The sequence below is a fragment of the Acomys russatus genome, chromosome 28 (assembly GCF_903995435.1).
Source record: "Acomys russatus chromosome 28, mAcoRus1.1, whole genome shotgun sequence".
Lineage (NCBI taxonomy): Eukaryota > Metazoa > Chordata > Mammalia > Rodentia > Muridae > Acomys > Acomys russatus.
This window is the reverse complement of record NC_067164.1, coordinates 19,868,625-19,892,285: the sequence shown is the minus strand read 5'-3', so window position 1 is coordinate 19,892,285 and position 23,661 is coordinate 19,868,625. Positions and strand designations below refer to the sequence as shown.

The window sequence follows — 23,661 nt, the reverse complement described above, 5'->3', positions numbered from 1 at the left end:
GAGATCCTTTCATGAATTCATCCTTATATTTGCATGTGGGGTGTGTGTGTATAGGTGTGCGTGCATGTGTGTATGTGTGTATGCATGTGCGTGTGTGTGCATGTGTGTGTATGTGTGTGTACATGCCATGTACAAGTGTGAAAAGTGTGAAGGTGAGAGGACAATGTACAGATGATGTTTCTTTCCTTCTACCACACGGGGCCTGGGGAATCAAACTCACACCATCACTCACAGAGTGGAGGGCCATCTTGTCAACCTTTATTTGTATATATTTCTAGTGAAAAGAAGGACTGAAATGTTGTAAAGAGCTTTTTAATGTTTTGAAGAGATTCAGAAACCACCCAACGACATTATGTAGAGAGGGTCTAAACTGCATGTCTCCATAGGGCCCCTCCCCTTGGAGCTCAGGGAACCGCATGAAAGAGGAGCCAGAAAGATTGCAGGAGTCAGACGGGATGGAGAGCACCAGGTGGACACAGCCCATCGAATCAGCTAAACAGGGCACACATGGGCTTGCAGAGATGGAAGCAGCAAGCACAGGGCCTGTGTAGGTCTACCTCAGGTCCTCTATGTATCTGTTATGGCTGTAAGCTTGGTGTTTGTGGGACTCCTAAGAGTGGGAGCATGGTGTATCTCTGACTCTGTTGCCTGCTCTTGGGACTCTTTTCTTCCTGTTGGGGTGCCATGTCAGGCTTTGGTGTGAGGGCGTCTGCCTTGTCTTATCGTATCTTGTTTTGTTGTGTTTGGTTGTTGTTTCTTGCAGCCCAGCTCTTTTCTGATGGGAGAGGAAAGGGGTGTGGAACTGGGGAAGGGGAGTGGTGAGGGGAGCTGGGAAGAGTGGAGGCAAGGGAAACTGTGGTCAGGATGCATTGCATGAGGGAAGAATCTATTTTCAAGGAAAAAAGAAAAAAGAAAGTAAGAAAGAAGGAAACTGCACTAGCAACTGTAAGCCTGTTGACTCTGAGGTGCTTTGACTGTTGTGGGCTCACCTGTTCAGTGATACCCGGCCCAAATTCCACCTTTCTTGAGCTGGGGACATAGTCAACTCCTGGTGTGGCAGAAGCTGGGTCCGAGGGTCGTGTGGCACACCAGACAGACGTGAAGGTGGAAAGGTCAGTACCATGGCGGATAACCGGAATCTTCACTGTGCCTGAATCAGGGTAACAGATTTATTTATTTGATAAAAGAGGTTTATAATGTTCAACCTTGAGCCAAAAAGGAAAATCAGAGGGCGTCCCAGAGCACTCTTCCCTCCCAGAGCAACTGAGTGGTGACCTTCCTACTATGTCTAATCCAGCCCCACTGATGCTCCCCCTCCCCACAACAGGGCTGAGAAGTGTCACCACTGCCTTTCAGTGACACTAAGGTCGAGATGAGACTCCCAGGAGGGTCTCAAGTGGGGCAGCACTAACAAAATATCCCTTGGGGAGAGCAGGTTTCGTATGCACCCTGGGGAAGACCTTCCCCCAAGAAACATCTCAAGCCTATTTAAGGAGAAGAACCCTGAGATGAAAGCCACGGGCAGAAAAGTCAGTAACGAGCTCGGGGACTCAGGGCGCTCGGGGATGCACATTCTTAATGGAATATTTTAACTGGGTTGATTTTCTTATTTTATCCAGCAGCACACACATCATTACTTAAACCATATAGGTTTATTATCTTAGGAACGAAGTTCATCTTTTGGGCTACGGTGACAGCGTATGCGTAGCATCATAAAGCTGTTTAATTCTTTGCATAGCCGCAGAGAAAAGTTGACGTGAGAGCCCCACTCAACACCATTTTCTTGTATTGATATGTGAAATTACACATTGTCTTATCAGGGCCCTTGGTGCATAGTAAAGGTAACATGGTGCAACAGAAGGGCAAGGCTCCAATCCAGGTCTGCAACTGTGTTAGCTGCATAATCTTCTGTTTTGTTTTGTTTACACGAAGTTTTTTTTTTTTTAAAGAGACTTATTTGGCTGTATTCATTTTAACTGTATGAATGTATTGCCTACATGTATGTATATGCATCATATGCGTGGCTGGTGCCCATAAAGGCCAGAAGAGAGTGCTGGATGCCCTGGAACTGGAGCTTCCCAGTGCATTCTGGGAACCAAACCCAGGTCCTGTGTCAGAGCAGGAGTGTTCTTAAACCCTGAGCCACTCTAGCTGAATAAACTCTTGATAGTTTGGTTAACTTCTCTGGGCCTCAATATGCTTGTATATCTAATGTTATCTGATCCACTTAAGATTGAGTAAGAACACCCAAAGTATACATGGCATTGTGTTTGGCATTCAGTGTTTAAAAAAATATTAATTCTGGGAACAAGAAAGATGGCTCAGTGGTTAAGAAAGCTCATTGCTCACAGGGAGGACCTTATGCCATCTATGGCCTCTGAAAGACCTGCATACCACACACATAGACACAGACATGTGTGCACATACAAACACATACACTGGCACATAGACATACAGATGCGCGTGCGTGCGCGTGCGCGCGCGCACACACACACACACACACACACCTTTAAAAAGTGTTAGTTCCCAATGCAAACCCATCAAAAAGGTAGAAGACCTTGACTGCTACCAGCACGTGACAGACTTCGAGACCCTTAAGAGCCACAAGAAGGAAGGAGCCTCAACTCTAAAGCGGCAAAGAGAAGATTCATCACTGACTCCTTTGGGCTGACATATAAAACGAAAGAGCTCCATTGTGTAAAGACACTGAAACTTGGATGTTTGCTTCAGCAGCTAACAGTGTATGAAATAATGATCTACGTCCCCAATGAAGCATATTACTCCACTTCACAGGCCACAATGCTTAGCGCTGTAACATCCTCCTGGGCCACAAAGGCAGACCATGAAGCTCCAAGCCAGTGACCTCTCTGCAATTAACAGTGAGAGCAAACCAAGTGGACAGAACTCTGTTTTCACTACCTAACGCTATTGGTCTTAATGCCTGGTGACATGCAATGACCAAGACCAATAATAGTGTCACGAAGGAATGACATTGCCCATGTCTTAGGGACATTGTCAAACATAAGATGGAACCTGGATTTGGATAAACGATCAGGTGATGCTTCATAGAAACCCAGAGAGAGTCTTCTCCGTTACCTGCATCCTCACTGATGGTAAAAGCCGTGTTGCCCAGGGAAACAGTCGAGGCATCATTGGGACCACTAATGAGGACCTTGGCCGCTGCCAGCCTTCCGATGCGAGCATTGCCAGAGGGATCAGCCAGGGCTATCTCAAATTCCTCTTCCTCTTCATACTCGCTGTCATCAATGACCATGACATCACATGTGGCCATGGTGACACCGGGTCCGAATATCACACGACTCTCAGCAGACCTCCCTCTGGATTTAAAATCAGAACCTGATTCCAGCGCATAGAGGCTGCTTCCCATGGCTGACTTAGGGACTGTGTAGCAAATGGCAGAAACAGTGCTGCTTGAGTCTCCTGCAATGCACACGGAGAGAAAGGCCGTGCATGAGAACGAGTGCTTCCTAAATCCCAACGTTTCTAGTAACTTAATGAGCTTTTCCAGTCTGACGCATTCCATCACTACTTCTGCTCAAACTCTGACAGGCAACCTTCCTGAACTGCAGTTTCTATTACACCCGTGGTATAAACCGCTTGAGGATTTAATATACCCCAGACACTTCCCCAAATAACTTAAAATGGATTTCCTATTCTGTGAATTTTGTGCTCTGTTAATTCACAAGACTCATTGCCCGCCATCTAGGATCACAGCGGGTGGAGAGATAAGAGGCATATTTGGTACTTTAAGTAGCAAAGTAATTGTGTCCTGCAGGAAGTGAGATGAGCTCAGTTCACTGCCTTCCTGAAGAAACTTCTGTACTTTAGTTCCCCGAGAGAAACAAGCTTGTTTAAAAAAGGAAAGATGAAACAATACAAGCCAAGATAAAAAAAACAATATAAAAACACAAACGGCTGTGCTCATTAGTGTTGCCACGTCCCTTGGTGACAAGCTGCTGTAGGCCAGGTGTGGGGCTTGCCTGTCTTCCAAGTGATAGTTACTAAGACCCTGTGCTACCCAAAGTATTTATATCACTATTGCCCGGTCAGCAGGTTCAATGCCAAAACCTGACATCATCATTTACATCCATGTGGTCTTGAAAGGATTTCATCCCTACATATTTTAAAGTTGCTGGCATTGCACAGTCATGAACCCACAACATCTTTGTTTTGAATGTCCAGCCTTCATACATCGTTCTTTACTTCCCCAAGGGGGTATATTTTTAATTGTAATCTTATACTTACCATCCGGGTAGGGAAACCTTTAAGTATATTTTCTGCCTTTCAAACCCTGAGATTTGCACAAATACAACTTTTCTCCTTGACCACAGTTGGTAAATATTTTATGGAGTGGGTGATTGATTAAAAAGACCAAGTTAATGAATAATTTGCAAGGCTAAATTTAACTAGTCTACACTTCCCCTTTAAGAATAAATAGAGCTCTAACTACATGCACTGAGAAGAGAGGCCTTCTGATAATGTCCCATTCAGGTGGACTCACCACTACAGTTGCTCTGGGATTCAGTCGGTTAATATATGAAAAAATATATACAAAGGAGTTAATGTGGAGCCTGAGCAGTCTGCACACAGAAGAGGCTCAGTGGGTGTTAGCTACAATCATAGCTCCTTGTCACCCACATCAACAACAGGAAGGAGAGCAGGCTAGCAAGAAGAGACTTGATACCCTATGAGCATATATGGGGGGAGGAGGTCCCCCTCAGTCACAGACATAGGGGAGGGGAGTAGGGAAAATGGGAGGGAGGGAAGAATGGGAGGATACAAGAGATGGGATAACCATTGAGATGTAATATGAATAAATTAATAAAATAAAATTAAAACAGACCTTTTCTTTCAATAGGTGCAAACAGAAACCCAGCACTCTCGTTGACCCGGTAGGTCTTCTTATCAAACTCCAATGTGGGCTCATCCTCAGTGTCGTTGATAATGACCTTCGCCTGGGTGACCTCTCCTAGCAGGGCATAGGCCGGCATGCTGAGTTCCACAGTGAAACTTTCTATATTTTCAAACACATCATCATCATTGATGACGATGGTGCAGGACTTGGTGTCCTCTCGCTCATCGAATTGCACCTGTCAAAAAAAACCCAAAAAACCAAAAAACCAAAGGAGTTAAACTGCGAGTTACCTCAGCATCCCATCCCCCGGTTTAGTTCCTCAGGAGTATGTGAGAAAGAAATCACCCAACTCGAGTTGGCAAAGAACTGCATGAAACCGTTGGGCTCCTTCATCTCCAACTGCTGTCCCGCCCATGACACTCAGACATCTCTCCCTGCTCTTCATCTGAAACTGAGGCTAGTTTACTGGGTAGTCATATGGAAGGCAAAGAGACATCCTACAAACGGTGACTAGAAAAGTGGGTCGCAATTATTGGTGTTCTTTTTTTATTAACAATTATCATTTCATTGTATGTCAGTGCTCTTTCTAGTTTTGGGCAAGTTTGACCAGAAAGAACTCTAATTTTGGAGTAGGAAGCTTGAGTGTCGGACACTGATAACCTCTCAAGTAAGTTAAAGTTATGAAAGTTTGTGAGCACTGAGTATTTATGCAATTCATAATAAGACTTCTTCTACACTAGCTAGTATTAGGAAGACTAAAAAGAACTATATCATGAAAATGTTAAGGCATTTTAAAGCACAACATAGATATATCCCCTGCCATGGCTATATTACACATATAATTAAAAATTAACAAAAAAAGTCTTGTTACATTGAATAATTGAGCTTGATCTAATAAAATTTCACTTAACATACTAGGCTAATTTGACTTTATATTTGGCTAAACCTTTTGCTATAAAATGGGCTAGGACTATAATATGAATGAATGTGGCAGGTACAATACAAAGAAGTTACGTTTTGTGCACATAACTGTCAATGTAACAAGAATTGCCTTGGTTATATCTTTGGCTAAAACAAGTAATGAATGCATGAAAAAGAGAAGGGAGAAGAAGATACAGAGACAAAGGCAGGGGAGGCACGAGCAATGAATACAGTGAGGATGAACTGTTCAAATATAAAAAGAAATAGGCACTTGTCCAAACAGGAGGAGTGAGAAGTGGACTTGACCTCTTGTTTGTGCAAACTGAGGCCATTAAATAAATACAAAACCCAGTCGGAAGCCTCTAAGGAAGCCAGATCTGAGAAAGACATAATTTGAATCAGTCACAATTAGTGCATACCTAATCAACTGATCAAATTGAGTTTTTGCTAATCTCTGTATTTGAAAATGTCCTCAAGAAAGCAAAGCGCTCATCAGATTTCTGCTTAAGATCTGGAACACGCTGACAGCCCTTTGTCTTTTCCTGGAAAAACGTGGCATCCCTTTGCTGAGGCCTCCTTCTCTTCTCTCTTCTACATTCTAATTGGACATAAAAGGCTTTCACTTAGTCTTGCTGATTTCTGAGCTCAGTGAAAGGACAAAGCCCACCGTGCTTTACAGAGATTTAACTTCTGAAATGAAATTGACTTGAAACAATGGAAGAAATACCCATTAAAGGCAAGCACTGTACCCTATAGGAGAAAAGGAGTTAATTATTCAGCTCTACCCCTAACTCATGCTGAGTATGTGCTCTACCATGGACCACTCATACCCAACCTCCTGATTCCCCACTCTCCCTTTTCTTTCTCCTTATCACCCTGGAGATAAAAGAGATGACCTAAAAATTTCCCTGTAGCCTAGGGCTTAAGGCATCTTATACTCGACATGCCCAAGACAAAAATCCATACACTAAACTTCATCAAACTTGCTCTTCCTGGTCACCCTCTCAGAGCAAGGGGCAGTATCACCTTTGCCTGCCTTCTGGCCCTCTCTCCAACCCACTGCTCACTCCTGTCAACTTTACTAGGTGAAGCCCCTATCTCATCATCTCTCGCCTAGTCTACACCAGGGACTTCCCAACTGCTTTGCTTTTATACTCTTCCCTACCTCCAGGTAAGGAAGAGAAGGGAGAGAAAGAGCGAGGATACCAAGAGCTGAGCGAGAACATGATGCCTTACTGAGGTCTTGTCATGAGGCAAAATGTAAGCACCTAGAAGCCAGATGACAACTTAAGCCCCGGCAGACACTTCCGTGGACATTAGCCAGACTCAAGAACAAAGTTCTATGAGAAGGGAATATAAGGCAATTTCCTGAGGAGGGTACTGAGGGACAGGGAAATGCGTATGAAAGAGAGAGCACCATTTTGGCCTGTGACCATGCTTGAGGGACACCTACCTGGCCAGCGTACTCCATGTAGTCCTGCTGTCCAGGATGAGAGCTGAGCCTGGAGCTGGAGCTGGCTGTGCCTTGTTCGGTGCGACACAGGACGATGGCATACTGGTTCAGGTTCCCAGTCCTCTGCACGGTGACGCTGACAGACCCCGCCTTTTCACTGACGTTATAGCTAGAGACACACCAAAGGTCAGGCTCTGGAACTCTGTCTTAGGACTATGAAGAGACCACTTGCAGTGCTTACCTCTGTCGTTTGGTCACAGGAGGCGGGCATTTCAGAGGATGGGCAGTTTAGTGCCTTCAAAAAGTTACATAAATTGATGGAACGTACTTACTAAAAAGTTACAGTGCCCACAAACAAGGATAATGGGGCTAAAGAGTGCCATCTACTCACTACGGAGGAGTCTAGAGTCACCCAGAACATTACATTGGAGCTACAAACTTCAGAACATGAAGAGGTGATGAGCAACTTCTCCTAACAGAGCATATTAGAAGAGGCTAGGGGGCCCTTAAGGGTGAAGTTATGTGGAAGGTTGGTGGTGACTTGGCTTGGGTGGGAACTCGCTGAGCCACGTCTGGGAGGTGTGTGCCATTGAGCCAGGGTGGAGTCTGAGCTTGAGCCTAGAGAACCAAGATTTCGAGACAGAATTGTATGGTGTAGATGTATGGGCAGGGATCTCAGCCTAACATGGGCATGGGTCAAGAGGGTGCTTCTAGTGATTTTAATCCATAGTGAGTAGGTTTGGAAAAGCCACAGGAGAGCAGCAGGGAAGTGGGCTTTGAATTTCACCACTTGAGGGCGGCCATTCCTTCTGTCCTATGTCTCATTGGTTTGAGTGTTTTAGGCAAAATGCCTCTGAGAGAGTGGACGCCACAGCCCAGTCACTGTGCCACTCAGTCCCTTAGACACTAGAGGCTTGCCAACAAAAGGGGTCCCTTTTACTCAATTTATTTAGTTTTGGGGCTGATACAATCAAGAGGTAGTTAAAAGCAAATCTCTAAACACTGCATGCTTCATGGGTTGATTTAATTATCATGAGTAAGGCTAAGAGTGGGGAAGTTATACTCAGTGCCACCAGAAGCAAGCTCACTTGTCCTACCCACACCAGAACTGTCAAGGACTTGATATTTTTGAATAGATAATCTCTGAGATGCTGATTAAAATTGCTCACTCAAGAATAATAACCCAAGCTATAGTTTAACTTAGAGAGACAGCACCATGACTGCCCATCACCTTTACCAAATGACAACGCCTGGTTTCCCTCTGTGACTCTCCAACAGATGAGGAAAACATCCTGAAGAGCCCACACATGTGATGTATAATTCTATGAAAACCAAAGCAGCCTAGGGAAAGCATAGCCTGAAGGTCCCTCTTCTACTTTTCCTATCAATTCTACTGCGTTAGCTTCTGCAACTTGAGGATGGAAGCAAAAGTATTCAAGAGAAGCCACTGAAGAAGAATGCTTAAGATTACTGGCGTGAAAATTGTTTCCTCCTGCTTGCTAACTACATGTTTAAGGGCGAGGAGCTTACCCTCTTCCTGTCTCTACTGCTTTGCTACTGGGGGGGGGGGATAAGAAGAGAATCTCATAATTTCATAGTTGCAAGCAAATAAGACGAATCAAGTTGAAAATACAGCACCATCTCTGGTATATAGATTATATCATCCAATAAGTAACGGAGTTATTTTAATCACTGTTATCACCATCACTATCTTTATCATCAACAATAATGAGTGACTGGGACTGCCTTCTCCTTGCTGAGTTTATTTCTCAACATGCAGTACACAAAAAAAAAGTTGTACCTGGTGTACTGAAAGCTGATGAGAGACCACTGGATATGGAAGACATTGTCATTGACCACGTTGGGTTTACTGTCTTTCACCAGGAACTGAAAACTGTCCATCACTTTCTGGATCTTCTCCTCATGCAACACATAACGAATCAACCCCAAGTTCACATCCTCTGTGAGAAAAAAAAAAAGTCCCAGAATCCTCTATGAACCAATGTGAAGGTGTCAATGTAAACCTCATATTCCCAGACTAACACATGAGTCTAGTCTTCTAGTGGGCTATAGGAAGTGATTTCCAAATGATTCTAGTTTTAGAAGCAAAAATCTTGAAATTTTATGTGCAAATACCCATCTTTATGTAAAGAAATCTCCTTTATCCTCTTGTAAAAAGAGGGTCTCAGGGTCTGGGAAGAAAGCGCCCCAGAGTGCGTCTGTGGAGTGTTGGTGGCAAATTTGAAAGCTGACAGATAAGTCTTTGGCCTCATTCTCTATGTAGAGAAGTTGAAAGCAGCCTAAATTTGCCCAAAGACGGTGTTTTGGAAGGTAGGTGCTGATAAGAAAAGCTGGAGCTGACAGAAATGACCCGAATGCAGGATACAGCTCCACATGCTTGAGAATTGGGTGGAGAGGGCATACTGAGCACGTGTCTTAGGAAGCAAGCATTGCCTCGAACACCCATTCACACCCATCCACACAGGGGAGGCGTGACAAGCTCTTTGGAGACTACAAGACAATGTGCTTTCAGTTACTCAAAAAGGAAAATATTTCCAACTCAGCCACGTGGACTCCAACTTCTGGCCTGAAGATGTTTAAAAAATAAATGCCACCACCCTTAGAGAATACAACAATAGACTTCTCAAGATTACAAATCTTTCAGTCTGGCAGCCGCTCTGCTATTTGTCTTAAAAGAAAACCAAGCAATGTCACACATCCTTCCTAGAAAATGTAGATGAACCCAAAGGGCAGGAGGCATGGTGAAGACGAGTTTCTCCGGTTCTGAGTGACAGAAAGGAAGAAACCCAGGAAGAGTGAGATGTGCAAGGTGGCTGGGTAAATACTAGGTGACTCTTTTGTAAACATGACTGGAAGTGGCTGTGGCAAAGATACAAGAGGGCAGCCTTTGAACGTGTTGCCCCTCTCTGGATTCCTAAGAACTCACCCTGGGTGAAGGTGGCTGCAGATCTGCCTGCTTGCAGCTTGTTCTCAACATAGCCGTGCATGGGGCCCACGGTGATCTCATAGACGAGCTGTGAGTCCTCTGTGTCTGGGTCCATGGTCAGCAGTTCTTTCTTGGTGATCACGTTGGTCGCCTGGAATAGAAAGCCATTACATTTAATTCCTGAGGTGGGAATTAAGCTGGGGCAAGACCCTCTGACTCAGATTTAATTCAGTTCCACGGTGATTTACCGAGGGCATTTACTGCACAGAAATCTGTTAGGCTGGGGGAGACCTGAGAATGGAAACTATGCCAGCCTCTGCCCTGGAAGTGCTCACAAAGAAAGGCTCTGACACGAGGTCAGTGGGGCAAGAGTTTGTGTGGAAATAAGAAGGAGATTTCAGTTTGGCTTTGAAAGGGGATTGAGACTTGGGAGGAATGATATAATACAGAGAAAATGGCTAAAGCCTTATACTATAGGAGAAAACTGAAAATCCTGAAGTTGCTTAGAATACTCTGTACCCTGATATTGACCAAATATACTAGCTGAACTTAACTCACTCAGTCAACACAGAGTGAGATAAGAAGTCCACGGAAAGAAAGAAGTAGTGAGCAATACTATATCTTAGTAGGTTTAATCAGATGTGGGCAGAGCATTAGCTTTTGGATTTCATAAAGTAGAAGTCATTCGTGACTTTATTATGCATGTATTTATGGAGACAGGGTCTCATTATGTGATGTAGGCTGGTCTCTCACTGGAATCTTACATCAGCGCACGTGCACGTGGAGGCCACATCAGGCGTCTTCCTGATTGTTCTTCAATCTTGGTTTGTGGGACAGACCCTCTTGCTGAGCCTGAAGCAGTTAGGTTCAGCTGGCTTTCCAGCGAGCTCCAGGCATCTGCCTGCCTCTGAGCTTCCAGCACTGAGGTTCCATGCACGCACCAGCCTTTTTCTCCCACATGCTTGTGTGGGAAGTGCTTTGTTGACTGAGCCATTTCTGCAACCCTGATGCATTTATTTTAAGAGATTGCACTGTTCAATAGCTAAACTCACAGCTGTCTAATCAGCTCCATAAACATGAAAAGGCCACAGCTAGCCAGGCACAGTGGCGCACGCCTTTCATCCCAGCCCTCAGGGAGGCGGAGGCAGGTGGATCTCTGTGAGTTCGAGGCCAGCCTGGTCTACAAAGTGAGTCCAAGACAGCCAAGGCTACACAGAGAAACCCTGTCTCAAGGGGGGAAAGAGAGAGAGAGAGAGAGAGAGAGAGAGAGAGAGAGAGAGAGAGAGAGAGAGAGAGAGAGAGAGAGAGAGAAGCCACAACACAGGGAAGCTATCACTGACCAAAGTTCTGGAGCGAGAAGAAGAAATGTGCGCATTTTGAAGTGGACACAGATTTCACAGGTTTGGTACTATTTGCTGCCACTTTAAAATGATGAGATGGACCTTAAAAGGACCCACTGGGAGCCGGGATATGGAGGAAGAAAGTTCTGAAGTAGGATTCCTCTAAGAATGATCACCTACAATGATACCTGCTCCTTTCTTATCTAGGGCAAGTATTTAATGTTCCTTAAAGCCCTTTCTCCTCTTCTAGAAGTTAACAGTTTTAGCTGAGCACCTGCCCACCCAGCTCGAGACACTACTCTCCAGCCTCCCGGGAAACATCTGTACTCGTCTGACCAATTTCTTGCCAAAAGAATATAAGTGGAACCGACACATTCAATTTCTGTGTCTCTTGTTTAAAATGAAGCCCCTTACCCTGGGCTTCTTCTTCTTTTTTTAGTCCTTTCTTTTAGGTGGGATACTGATGAATTTCTGATGAGACCTGGCTGTGTATTCAACACACAGGCACTCAGTGATGGGCGGCACCATCACAGCAAAGAGCCTGCAGCAGTAAGGCATTAGGCCCTGCCCTGGCCCAACAGGTTCACATTGCATGTGGTGAAATAAAAACAACCCTCTCATTTGACCTGTTAATATTTGGGGGAATCTTTTTGTAGGGTTCTATGGTTAGAGTGATACAATGAGCTAACTGATCCTATTAATTTAGTCAGTGGAGAATTCTAACCAAATGTTTGGGTTGACCTGCCTTTGGAAAGCCAGGTCATGAGAGAGTGGCAGGTGAGCAGCTCTTCTGTTCGCACGTAATTTCCTGATGAGGGCTTAGCCCAGCCTGAGCATTGAGCAGTGGATACGGCAGGTGGGGCAGGATGTACCTTGCCATCCATATACTCCAGCCACTGGAGCCCCAGGTTGGTGACGATTCTAGGGGTGCCATCATCCACTGGAAGGATGTCCACTCGAAACTGCTGAGGTGCTGCCGTCATGACCTGCAGGGGAGGCAGAAAAACACTCATCCTTGACACTGGACTTTCCCAGGCACTGATCCTAAAAAGCTCCAACCCCTGAACTCTGTGCACACGTCAGAGACAAGGTACATCTAACTTCCACCTCTTATCACAACTGGCATGAGGCCTCAGGGAGAGCGGTTATGGACAGCGTGAGTCCAACATGGACGCAGAAACAAAAGGCAAGGGTGTCTCTGTTCAACTTCATCCACTGCAACACGTGTGTGTGTGTGTGTGCGTGTATGTGTATACATGTGTGTGCATGCATGTGTATATGTGTGAGTGAATGCATGTGTGTGTGTGTGTGTGTGTGTGTGTGTGTGTGTGTGTGTGTGTGTATTAATATGGGGTCATGGGGTCATGCAGCATTACTTAGGCTGGCCTTGAACTTCTGAGCTCAAATAACCCTCCTGACACAACCTCTCGCTTAGCTGGGACTACTAGTATAGTCCCATTGTGGCTTGCTACACTTAGTCTTTTTTAGTGGATGCCACATGCTAGATTTGGGATAACTATCTCAGCTTTCTCTCATGTAAGGGTCTATATTTTAATTTCTGTAAGTGACACGGAAGTACAAAGGGGGACTGTGAGAAGAGAGGATAGATCTAAAGGGAAGGGAGACCAAGAGGGAATAATGGAATATCTGTCAGTCACGTGAAAGCAGAAGGCGGAACTTTTGAGGAAGAAGGGGACCAGCAAGAGTGGAGAAGGCAGGCCGGCCAGTGGGGACCATGAAAAGGAACAAAGCAGAAAGACACATACATATGAAAATGCTGAAAGGCAAACACTTTGTATATTAATCTTAAAAATTAATTACAAAAAGTGTCCTTGCGTAAGATGAAACAATACACAAATTCTTTTCCTCTCAGTATCTTGTGTTAAAGTTTTCACGAGAGCCTGGCAAACAGGATCATTAAGATGTTAGTGCTGAAGGCTCCAGGTGAGATCAGCTTAGACAGGGAAGCTGGCTTCTAAGCACAGAGTTTTCCCTTTCCTTTTCTCTCCTGTTTTTTGTTCTTGTTTGTTTTAAGGATAGTGCTCTCTCTGTGGGTAAGAGGCAGAAGGAATCAAGAATAAAAGCATTTATGGCAATGAGTGGTGAAAGGGAATTTACACTGTAATTCCATCTACAGAGAAACAGACACCTGGATATAGACTGTGTACACGAGTCCTCACTGGCCCTGAGTCTGTACCAGCTGCAACACAGGGCAGTGAGAAGCTAGCTTTTCAGTCTCCTACAACTCACCTTCTGCACTATTTCCATTTTTTAAAGTGACACAGTCCCTCAGAAGGCTTGCTCCAACCATTAGGTTTTAAGAGGGGTAGCCATTGCTGATATAGCTTGATTTATTTTTCTCCTTTGAAAGTCAAGCTAACCGTGAGCGGCTACTGTGAGAAAGGACAAAGTGATAGCCTGCCAGGCGATGCCACAGAACAGATAGAGCAGACGCAGAGAAGGCAGAGGAATCCCAAGAGCCACCAGTGCATGTGATGACCAGCTGATGATGACCTTCTTTATCTCGAAAGGACATAGGATGATCTTCCCTCCAGGAACATAGCCATCCATCAACAGCATAGGATAGAAACTTGCCAGGACTGAGAAACACCTTTCTGCTGTCCTGGAGGCACTCAGGCTGTGAGCACACTGCTCACCAACACTGCTTCTGCAGAGCCAGACACAGAAGCATGGGGTGTGGGGGTGTCCCAAGCCCACCCACACCAGAGATGCAGTTACTCCAGGGATGGTTTATGGAATGGTGGTAGTCTGTTAAGGAAGAAAGTGTCAGGCGAGTGGTACACAAGGCAGTGACTAAGGAGTCTGAACATTCACATCATTTGTGTGTATGTGTGTGTGTGTGTGTGTGTGTGTGCGCGTGAGCGCACGTGCACATGTAGAGCCCAGAAAGTGTTGCTCCTCAGAGACTTATTTTTGAGGCAGAGTCTCTCCCTGGAACCTGGGGATTGCTAATTAGAATAGGTTTGCTCCAGGGCTGTGATTACAAACACACACCACCATGCCCAGCCTTTTACATTGGTTGTGCAAACTGAACACAGATTCTCGCAAACACATACCATATACTTTCAAAATGAACGATCTTCCCAGCTCCTCCTTCCTCTGTCTCAGAGGAAGTAAGCCTGGGAAGTTGTTCAACCTTAACAGCAAGGCATCTTATAGAATACACAGGCTCATCATAAAATGGTAATGATGAAGACAGATGTAGCTAGAGATGCTTTCGTGTCTCTGTGGGCCTGCCACAGGTTAGAAGACCTTATGTACATTAGGAGGAGATGTACTGCCTCCATTTTATAATAGGAAAGCTGAGGATTTTAAAAGGAACATGACTTACAAAGTCACTGAACCAGTAAGTGGCAGGGCCAGGACTCAAACTGCCATTTCCTGTGCACAAAAGCCACTATAAATCCTCCAAGAGTGAGTGGTTCTGGTTGGAGAGAGAGAAAGAGAAAGATGAGAGAAAGAGAGAGAGAGAGAGAGAGAGAGAGAGAGAGAGAGAAAGGGAGGGAGAAAGAGAAAGAGAGGAGAGAGAAAGGGAGAGAGAGAAAGAGAAAGGGAGGGAGAAAGAGAGAAGGAGAGGGAGAGAGAGAGGGAGGGAGGGAGGAAGAGAGAGAGAGAGAGAGTGAGGGAGAGAGAGAGAGAGAGAGAGAGAGAGAGAGAGAGAGAATACAAAGCCATGTGATATAGAAATACCAGATGGAAGAAAAAGTAAAAATAATAAAGAGTAACATTAATGACCACCTTGTCTTACTGGGGGCTCACTAGTTACCAGCACTGTCAAACACTTTAACAGGATTTTATCCTTTGGTATTTAGATAAAGCACCAAAATCTGGCAATCATTATTGTGCCCATTTTATAGATGAGAAACCAAGAGTTAAGAGAAATTACTCACTCAGGGCCAATGCACTTAGTTTTTTCTTTTTTTTTTAACAGAGTAAGATCTCAGTATTATGCCACATCCAACAGTCCCCATGTGGCTTCCGGCGTGCCCCGCTAGGCCTCCTCCTCCACCATCGGCCCTCACCTCTTTCCCTCCTTCCTCAATGATAAAGAAGGGATTGGTCCCGTCAGAAACAGTGAAGGTAAATCGGTCTTTGAGGGAGTTGCTGCCATCGTGGCTGTAGCTGACACGGTTCTGGTAGATGTCTTCCATAGTGAAGGAGGAGGCGAGGTGGAAATGCTGCCCCCTGGTAGTTTTCTCAATGGTGCCGTGACGTGGGGGCTGAACAACGGTGAACGTGATAGACTCAGCCTGCCACGAAGAGAGACGCAAAAGGCAAGCTCATAGAGTGAGTGGTGGCCAGGAGCCGCTAAGAGGAAACACCAAATACAGCCTGGGTTTGCTCTGTAGACACCAACAATGCTAGTGAGAGGAATGACCCTCTCTACTGCAGCTGGACTTGCATCTTAGAGCCTTCCTCTGAACAACGAGCGTTCACATTTGCTCTCCTTGCGCCTCATGGTGCAGGCTGCACTAGAGGGAAATGGGAAGGCTGCGGCTACCTATTCTCTTTGTTCCTTCGTCCCTCGAGTCCAGCCTCCTGGCTTTAGGATCTAAGGGCACCTGCCTCCTCTGCTTGGAGAGTGAATTCTCCCAGGTACCTGGATAGCTCGCTCTAATGCTAGATGTCTCTGGTCAGACAGCACCTTGAGGACACTCTCTGATCACTCATTCTGTCTAAGAGAGCACGCTCGTCAACCCTGATCTCCCTTAACACTGGCCTTGTTGGATCCTTCCTTCTTTCCTTCCCTCATCTTCCCTCTTCTTCCCCTCCTCCCCCCTCCCTCCCTCCCTCTCTCCCTCCTTCTTTCTTTCACTCCCTCCCTTTCCTGTCTCTTACTCCAATCAAGGGTCAAAGCTTAAAAACTCCTGGCACATTTTCTGTTTTCTTCACAGCTATGCCTTTCGCATCTAGAGAAGAGTCCTACTACCCAGGAGGCAATGAAAGCACGGCTATGGGAACGAAGCCAGGCACAGAGAAGGGGTTACACAGGCCTAATAGGTAAGTACAGCGGAGAGCTTTGTGCAGGCCCAGTCAAGTCAACAGGCTAAATGCTTAACCTGGGCAACATCTTGAGAGGAGTGCTCACAAGCTCCCATGTGCCTTGTGGCACAAAGCCTCATCTTGGAGTTAGCTCAAACTGCGATGATCAATCACCAGGAAAAAAGTCTTGGTTTGCAAGAGGTAAAAAATGGAAGAGAGGTGCCAAGGCGTAAAAATGCCCATTCACTTAAAGACGACTGCTTCGGGTAGAGTGCCATCTTTTTTTTTTTTTTTTTTTTCCATTTTCTTAATTAGTGATTTATTTTTTAAATAATTTAATTAATTTATTCAGATTACATCTCAATTGTTACCCCATCACTTGTATCCTCCCGTTCTTCCCTCCCTCCGCTTTCACCCTATTCCCCTCCCTTAGGTCTAAGACCGAGGGGGACCTCCTCCCCACTATATGATCATAGGCTATCAAGTCTCATCTTGGTAGCCTGCTTATTCTTTCTCTGAGTGCCATCAGGCCTCCCCACCACGGGGAAGTGGTCAAATATGGGGCACCAGGGAAGAATAAGGGCGAAAATGGATCTATTGAGGCGTTCTGGATGAATAGAAAAACATTGTGATCTCCACTTTGATTTTTCCCAGGACACCAAGGTGTCTTCCGCTTTTACATCTTTGGGGGCCTCGCAGCACTGGTACAACTCTCAGGATGCACCCCAAAGCAGCAGCTACCACCAGCTCTGCTTCTCAGCCTGAGAGCCCAGGGGAGCCTCTTACCTCTGTGTCCACATCCACTGCCCTCAGCTCAAACTCCGTGATGGTCTTCCTCACACCTTCTTGCACACGCACACCCCGGTTCTGCACAAGAGGCAGCGAATCATCCACAGGCTGAATAGTGATGTGGAAGGTCTGGGTCACCTGGAACGGTAACGGGTGGGTTGGGTGGCCTGTCTCCAGTACTACCTTCTCCTCGGCCCTTGACATGCCTGACGCTCAAGGGACCCTGACGTGAGTCTTCTTGGGCTCACGGCCACGGCTGTCAGGGGCTGCTCCTGTGTTGTGGCTGAGATGATCTCGTATCTCCAGTCTGTCTGCCCACTCCTCTCAATAGGAATCAATACCCACTCAAGGAGGGAGCGTGGGCCTCTTACCTCGTGCACGCCGTCTGACAGCACGAAGCCGAAGGCATCCGATTGCTTCACAGCGTCGCGAGAATGGACATACTGAACACTTTGTGAAGTCAGGTCGGCTTGAGTAAAGGAACTAATCTGGATGCCTAACGAGAAGAGAAGAGAGATGTGAGAACGCTAGCCATCCCTCCAGGCCAGGGAGAGGTCAGTGTCAATTGCAGAATCTTCTGCATCTTACACATGTAAGGCTAATGCTCTGTTTTTGAGGCCTTGTGTAGTTTGCGGACTGTTTTTCTATAACAGCATGTGTTCTCTGGTGGTGTATGTTAACTTGATTACCAAGGCTTTTTGACTGCCATGGCAACAGCAGGTGTTCAATAAACACTCCTCTCTTCTCTCGTATGCAGGTAAACTCTCTGCAAGTGTACAGAGTCATTGACTTACTGTCCAAACTCTGTTCTCTTAAGTTTTACAGCCCCCTCCCCCACCCATGTCACAATCCTTTCTGAAGTTCTGCCCTAATTTTCAGTGTTGTGTGCTGAGCTTGCTTTGACCACTGCAGTTCTGAGGTCCTGACTGCACACAGTCTGTCTGCAGGCCTGAGGAATCATCTTGGCCTACGTGATTTCACTCAGTATCTGTCAAGGTCACTTTCAACTCTCCGGTCTGTCTGTGATCCTAGCTTCTCTTATGGTATTTTAGCCAGGCAGGTAGTAATAGGATTTACTGCAGGACTTTGCAGTTTGAACAATCATCCTATATCAAACTGAAAATGACCTAGAAAAGAGCATTCTTCAATAACATGACATAGAAAAAGAAATCATCATTTTAAAAAATAGAAAAATTTAAGCAATTTTAAATAATTACGTCATTCTTCAAATATACATTGCCTCTGTTTTTAAATGCCCAAAATTTAGCAAAAAAAAAAAAAAAAAAAAAAAAAAAAAAAAACCAAAAACAAAACAGTCTAGAATCATTGTTTGTATCTTAGGGCTACAGGGATTTACACTCAAGCATCAATTAAGAATAAGATGTATTGCATCGAAATAGTACTTGGGAGGCAGAGGCCAGAAGATCAGGAGTTCAAGGTCATCCTTAGCAACATAGTGACTTTCAGGCCAGCCTTAACTACATTAGGAAAAAAAAAAAAAAACAGGTTGAAATAAAGGTGTGGGTGTATTTCAGTGTCATCTACCTAGTATGAATAAGGCCCTGTGTCCAGCACCAGAGGATAAAGAAAATGAGAGATGAGATTAAAGGCCATCCTTTCTGGTTCTGCGCAATGAGACACAGATCTAGTTAATTTAGCCTTTTATTCTGGCGTTGACATTCCTTTTGCTGCTTTCTAAAAAAGATACTATTTTTCACTGTTAATCCTGGTAAAACCAGTTTTATTTTATAATAGATTCCACTCTGATTGCTATCCATGTAAGTGTGCTGTCAGTACCACAGGCTTTGTCTTTAAGGGGGAAAAAAAAGATCAACCGACATGGCTTCCATTTGCGTCTTTATCATCTGAGATTTGTCACCTAGATGCAAGAGCCTTCTGACTACTGGGGCATTAATTTTCTGATGAGGCATTTTATATTTCTGTACTTGCTACATCAGTTCTTGACAGGGAAGAAATGCAGCTCCCGGTTTTGCAGCTTTGTCTTATGGCTGGACAGAAATCCACACCATTCTTTAAAAATTTAATAACTTCAGGGGTTGGCGAAATGGCTCAGTAGCTTAGCACAGTACTGTACACATATGAGGGTCTGAGTTTGGGTGCCCATCGCTCATGTGAAAGTCGGGCATGGTGGCACATATTTATTTATACCTAGGGTAGAGAGGTGTGAGGACAGGTGGGTCACTGGCACCCACTGACAGCTCACTGGAGTCAGTCTAGCCAACTGAATCGGTGGGTGCATGGTTCAATGAGACCATCTCAAGAGTAATCAAGGAGGACACTTGACCTCTGGGTCTGCACACATACGCAGGAAAGAGTACCTACATGTATGTGCATACACTGGAACAAGTATATAAACCTCACAGACGTACACACAGACCAAATGTAATAACTTCCGATGGGCTCTGCTGAGAAACTAAAGGCTCCTCTCCCTCTTGGGGATCCATTTTTCACAGCCCGTGTGAAAATACACGTTCAGACCCTTACGGCCACCCAGCTCTGTGAGCCTTTATACATCTAAGCCTGATGACGATGACGATGATGATGACGACGACAATGATGATGGAGTATGGCTTATTCTACTTGGGAATTAGTCTCTGGGTTCTGGGCTTGAGCCTTCTCTCTCTTTTTTCTTGTAAAATAGTTTTATTAGGTTAACTAACAGATAATTTTAACATCTCATTGTTAGACCTGGCACACATTTGACGTATACGATTCCGTAAGCCTCAGGTTTCCAATGGGACTACGTAAAAGTAGTGAGCATGTCCCTTCTTCCAAAAGCACCGACACTGACATTTCCTAGCCTTCCCATTTTCATTTCTACTTCATCCTCAACTCCAAGTCATCATGAATTTCTCCTGTTGCTACACTTGAGCTGGTGTTTTTCTCCCTGCCCTCTGGTGTACGTGGCTTCCTTCATTTAGCCTAGTTATGCTGAAGTTTAGCACGCATTGATAGTTTATTTCTAGGCTGCAAACATGGCACAGCTGGTAAAGTGTCTGTTGCATGAGGAACCGGGTTTGTATCGTCATGGTGTAAAAACCAGGTAGAGTGACACGCATGAAGAACCCAAGAGCTGAAGAGTTGGGGACTGGACATAGGAAGATTCCCGAAGCCCACTGGCTGGCCAGTCTACTGGAACTGATGATGAACTCCAGGGTTATAAGGGGCCTTACTAAGGTGGAAAGAGCTAGAGGAAGATACTTGCACCAACCCACACATACACATTACCAATTCTACCCCTCACAAAATATCCATTCTTCTTAATTCCACCAGGTGAATATATCACAAAATTTGTTTATGTGTGCACCCACTGATGGGTGGTTGGGTTAAATCTCTAGCAGTGGAACATTCTGACCACATGCTAAGCATGTGTTTAGAAAGCCACCACAAACATGCCTTCCCAAGCAGAAAACTATTTCCCGCTTGCTTAGTGACGTGGCACTTAGCTAGTATCAGCTCTGAGAGGTCAGAGTACCTCCATTTATAATAAATTATGATTCTGGTAATACAATTACTTATGTAATTAAGAAGCTATGTCATTTATCTAAGGTCACATGGCTAGAAGAGGGAAATGCTAGGGCTGGTACCCAAGAGAATTCGGTTCTAAAGCTGAGGTCTTCCAGTCCTTACTGTAAAAGTCATCCAGACATCTTGAATTTTACCCTTATTCATAAAAATTTTCAGGATTAAAGTAGTATGTGCCTACTAAAGGATGTATATTCTTATATTTATTATTACACATTACTTATTTTATATTCTTATATATGTAATACATATATATATAAAGAAAAAGTAGGAACCACACATATCATTCATATGTCTACCACCAAAATAGCACCATGATAACATATCTTATATCCTTCAAATATACTTCATGAATCATAGCCTCCTTTTCTTAAAATATTCCTTAAAGGACACCTGTACTTATGTGACAGAGAACAAAGAACTGTGGGTAGAACATGACCTTCCAGAAGATGAGGATTTGTGTGAGCCCATGTGCATTAAGGAGAAGCACACCTGTGCTTCTCCATAATATGCAACAGTGTCTGTCAGACACACTTTGTTCAGCCACCATCCCTAACATCTAGCAGAGTGTACCGAGTAGATCTCGCCCTCTGCACACCTTTTCTTTTTACAAGTTTAGCCTTTTTTAATTGGGTTTTGGACGAGGCTAGTTACTCATTTGTCAGCAAGCACAGTCCCCTCCTGGCTGTCACAGCAGGTGGCTGTTGTTTGAAATACTTGAAGGCTTTTAATCCCACTGAAGGTGTTTTCAGTCACCAAGCTTCTGGTTAAACTATGTATCTGGCAGTATGACAAGAGACCCATATTAACCCTGTCAGTTTTTCCAATTCCCCCGGCAGGCCCACACATTAGAGAAAGCCTGGTCCAGGTCAGGGAAGTGGGTGGAGAAAACTGTCTTTGGAGAAATTGCCTTCTTAAAGGGATGTTAGGTGATGCTGTGGCTGCCTGCCATGCGGTGAGCCGAGCAGCTAGCTGTGCTGGGTGAGGGATATGGGCATCTTCCTACGTCTCTGCTTCAGGGTTCCTCCACAGTATCTTGGTGTGGGCTCAACTGTGTCTCCCCTCACTTTAAATCACGTGTTGAAATCTGAACTCTTAGTGCTGCAAGTTAGTCCTTTCTCTGAAGACAGGGTCCAGACAGATGCAGTTAGATAGCAAGAGGCTCCTGCCATGGGCTTGCGATTCAGTGGCTAACGTCAGAAGAAGGGAAGCAAGCCAGGCACAGAAAGATCCTCAGGGTGTGTGGGGTGAGCAGCCATTTACAAGACAAGGAGCAAGGCCTGCACAGATCCTTCCCTCACAACAACCCAACCCTACCCACACCCACATCTTGAACCTTGGCCTCCAAAACTGGGAGAAAAGAAGCTCTTGTGGTTAACACTACCCAGCCTGTGGCACCACAAAGCCAGACACACCAACACCTCTCCTCTTGGAGAGCCCAGCTAGGAACAGGTGCATCGGCCACAGCACGAGAGGCTGGCATAGAGAGCCCAGGCAGGTTAGGAAAGCATCTCTTCTGAGGAGCTGCTCTCAAATGACTTTACTCTCTCACTGCAGAGTCTCCATACCCCTGGGCTCCCGCTGGCTTCTGTTATGTTCTTGATACAACTCCTGAGACACAGACGAATCTATTCAATGTATAGAACACACACACACACATACACACACATACACACACACACACACACACACACACACACACACACACACTCAAATGTGCTGGTATTCAGAACCTCAAGAGGACATGTTATAGTTTGAGTGTTGTCTTCTTTAGGGTCTTTATTGCTGGGACTAAACACCACAACAAAGAGCAACACAGTGAGGAAAAGGTTTACTTTACCTTGTAGATCAGCCCATCATAAAGAGAGGCCACGGCAGGAACCTGCAGGTGGGACTGAGCAGGGGTCACAGGGGGACATGGCTTACTGGCTCGCTCAGTCAGCTTTCCTACTCCACCTAGGAGCACAGGCCCAGAAGTGTCACCATCCCTGGCAGACTAGGCCTTCCCGCATCCATCATATTATCAAGAATATGATCCACAGGCCAATCTAGTGGGGGCATTTCCTCAACCAAGTCTCCTTCTCCTTAAACGACTCTAGCTCATGTCAGACAGACAGGACTCTAACCAGGACAACTTTGAGTCCCCAAAGGCTCAGGCACTGGAAGCTTGGTCCCCCATGTGGAGGTGTTAGAAAGTGTGGAGCCTTTTATGAGGACGTCGCATCGCTGGAGGTGCAATGCTTGGTAGAGATTCTTGCTGGTCTTGTGGAGTGAGCCGGTTCCTGTAAGACTATGCTGTTACACAGAGAACATGGCCAGTCCCTCCCTGGTCTCTGGATTCCTGTCTCACCGCACCGTCTCTCTCCTTCACACATGCTCTTTACATGTTTCTAGCTACCATGCTGTGACACTGCCAATGGGAGTCCTTTACTAAGCTGAGAAGATGGGGGTCACCTTGTCTTGGATTTTCAGTCTTCCAAACTGCAAGCTAATGAAGGACCAGCCCCAGGAATTTGTTATAGTAACAGAAAGTGGATTAAAATAAGATGTTAAAAAAAAATTGTGTATGTGGGTGTGCGTGCATGTGCGCATATGCATATAGATGTGTGTGGGGCACGGAGGTCAGCGTGGTGTATCTTCTTCACTTGTTCTCAATTTTCAAAGAAAAAGCATTTATTGTTATTTTATACACATGGAAGTTTTGCCTGCATGCATGTCTGTGCACCACATGTGTGCAGAGCCTCCAGAGGCCAAAAGAGTGGGTCAGACACCCTGGGTCTGGGGT

General features: G+C 45.2%; 1 protein-coding gene across 1 annotated transcript in view; it reads right to left on the bottom strand.

Annotated features, from left to right (window-relative positions):
• Nucleotides 1–23,661, bottom strand: part of Fras1 (Fraser extracellular matrix complex subunit 1) — a 401,691-nt gene that overhangs the window by 44,906 nt on the left and 333,124 nt on the right. The window contains exons 48-57 of the mRNA XM_051170886.1: nt 17,702–17,826; nt 17,328–17,468; nt 15,581–15,808; nt 12,410–12,523; nt 10,198–10,348; nt 9,052–9,211; nt 7,251–7,419; nt 4,865–5,111; nt 3,097–3,441; nt 990–1,150 (exon numbers count right to left, since the gene is read on the bottom strand). Coding sequence (XP_051026843.1) covers nt 990–1,150; nt 3,097–3,441; nt 4,865–5,111; nt 7,251–7,419; nt 9,052–9,211; nt 10,198–10,348; nt 12,410–12,523; nt 15,581–15,808; nt 17,328–17,468; nt 17,702–17,826 — 1,841 coding nt within the window. The remainder of the gene's footprint in view (nt 1–989; nt 1,151–3,096; nt 3,442–4,864; nt 5,112–7,250; nt 7,420–9,051; nt 9,212–10,197; nt 10,349–12,409; nt 12,524–15,580; nt 15,809–17,327; nt 17,469–17,701; nt 17,827–23,661) is intronic.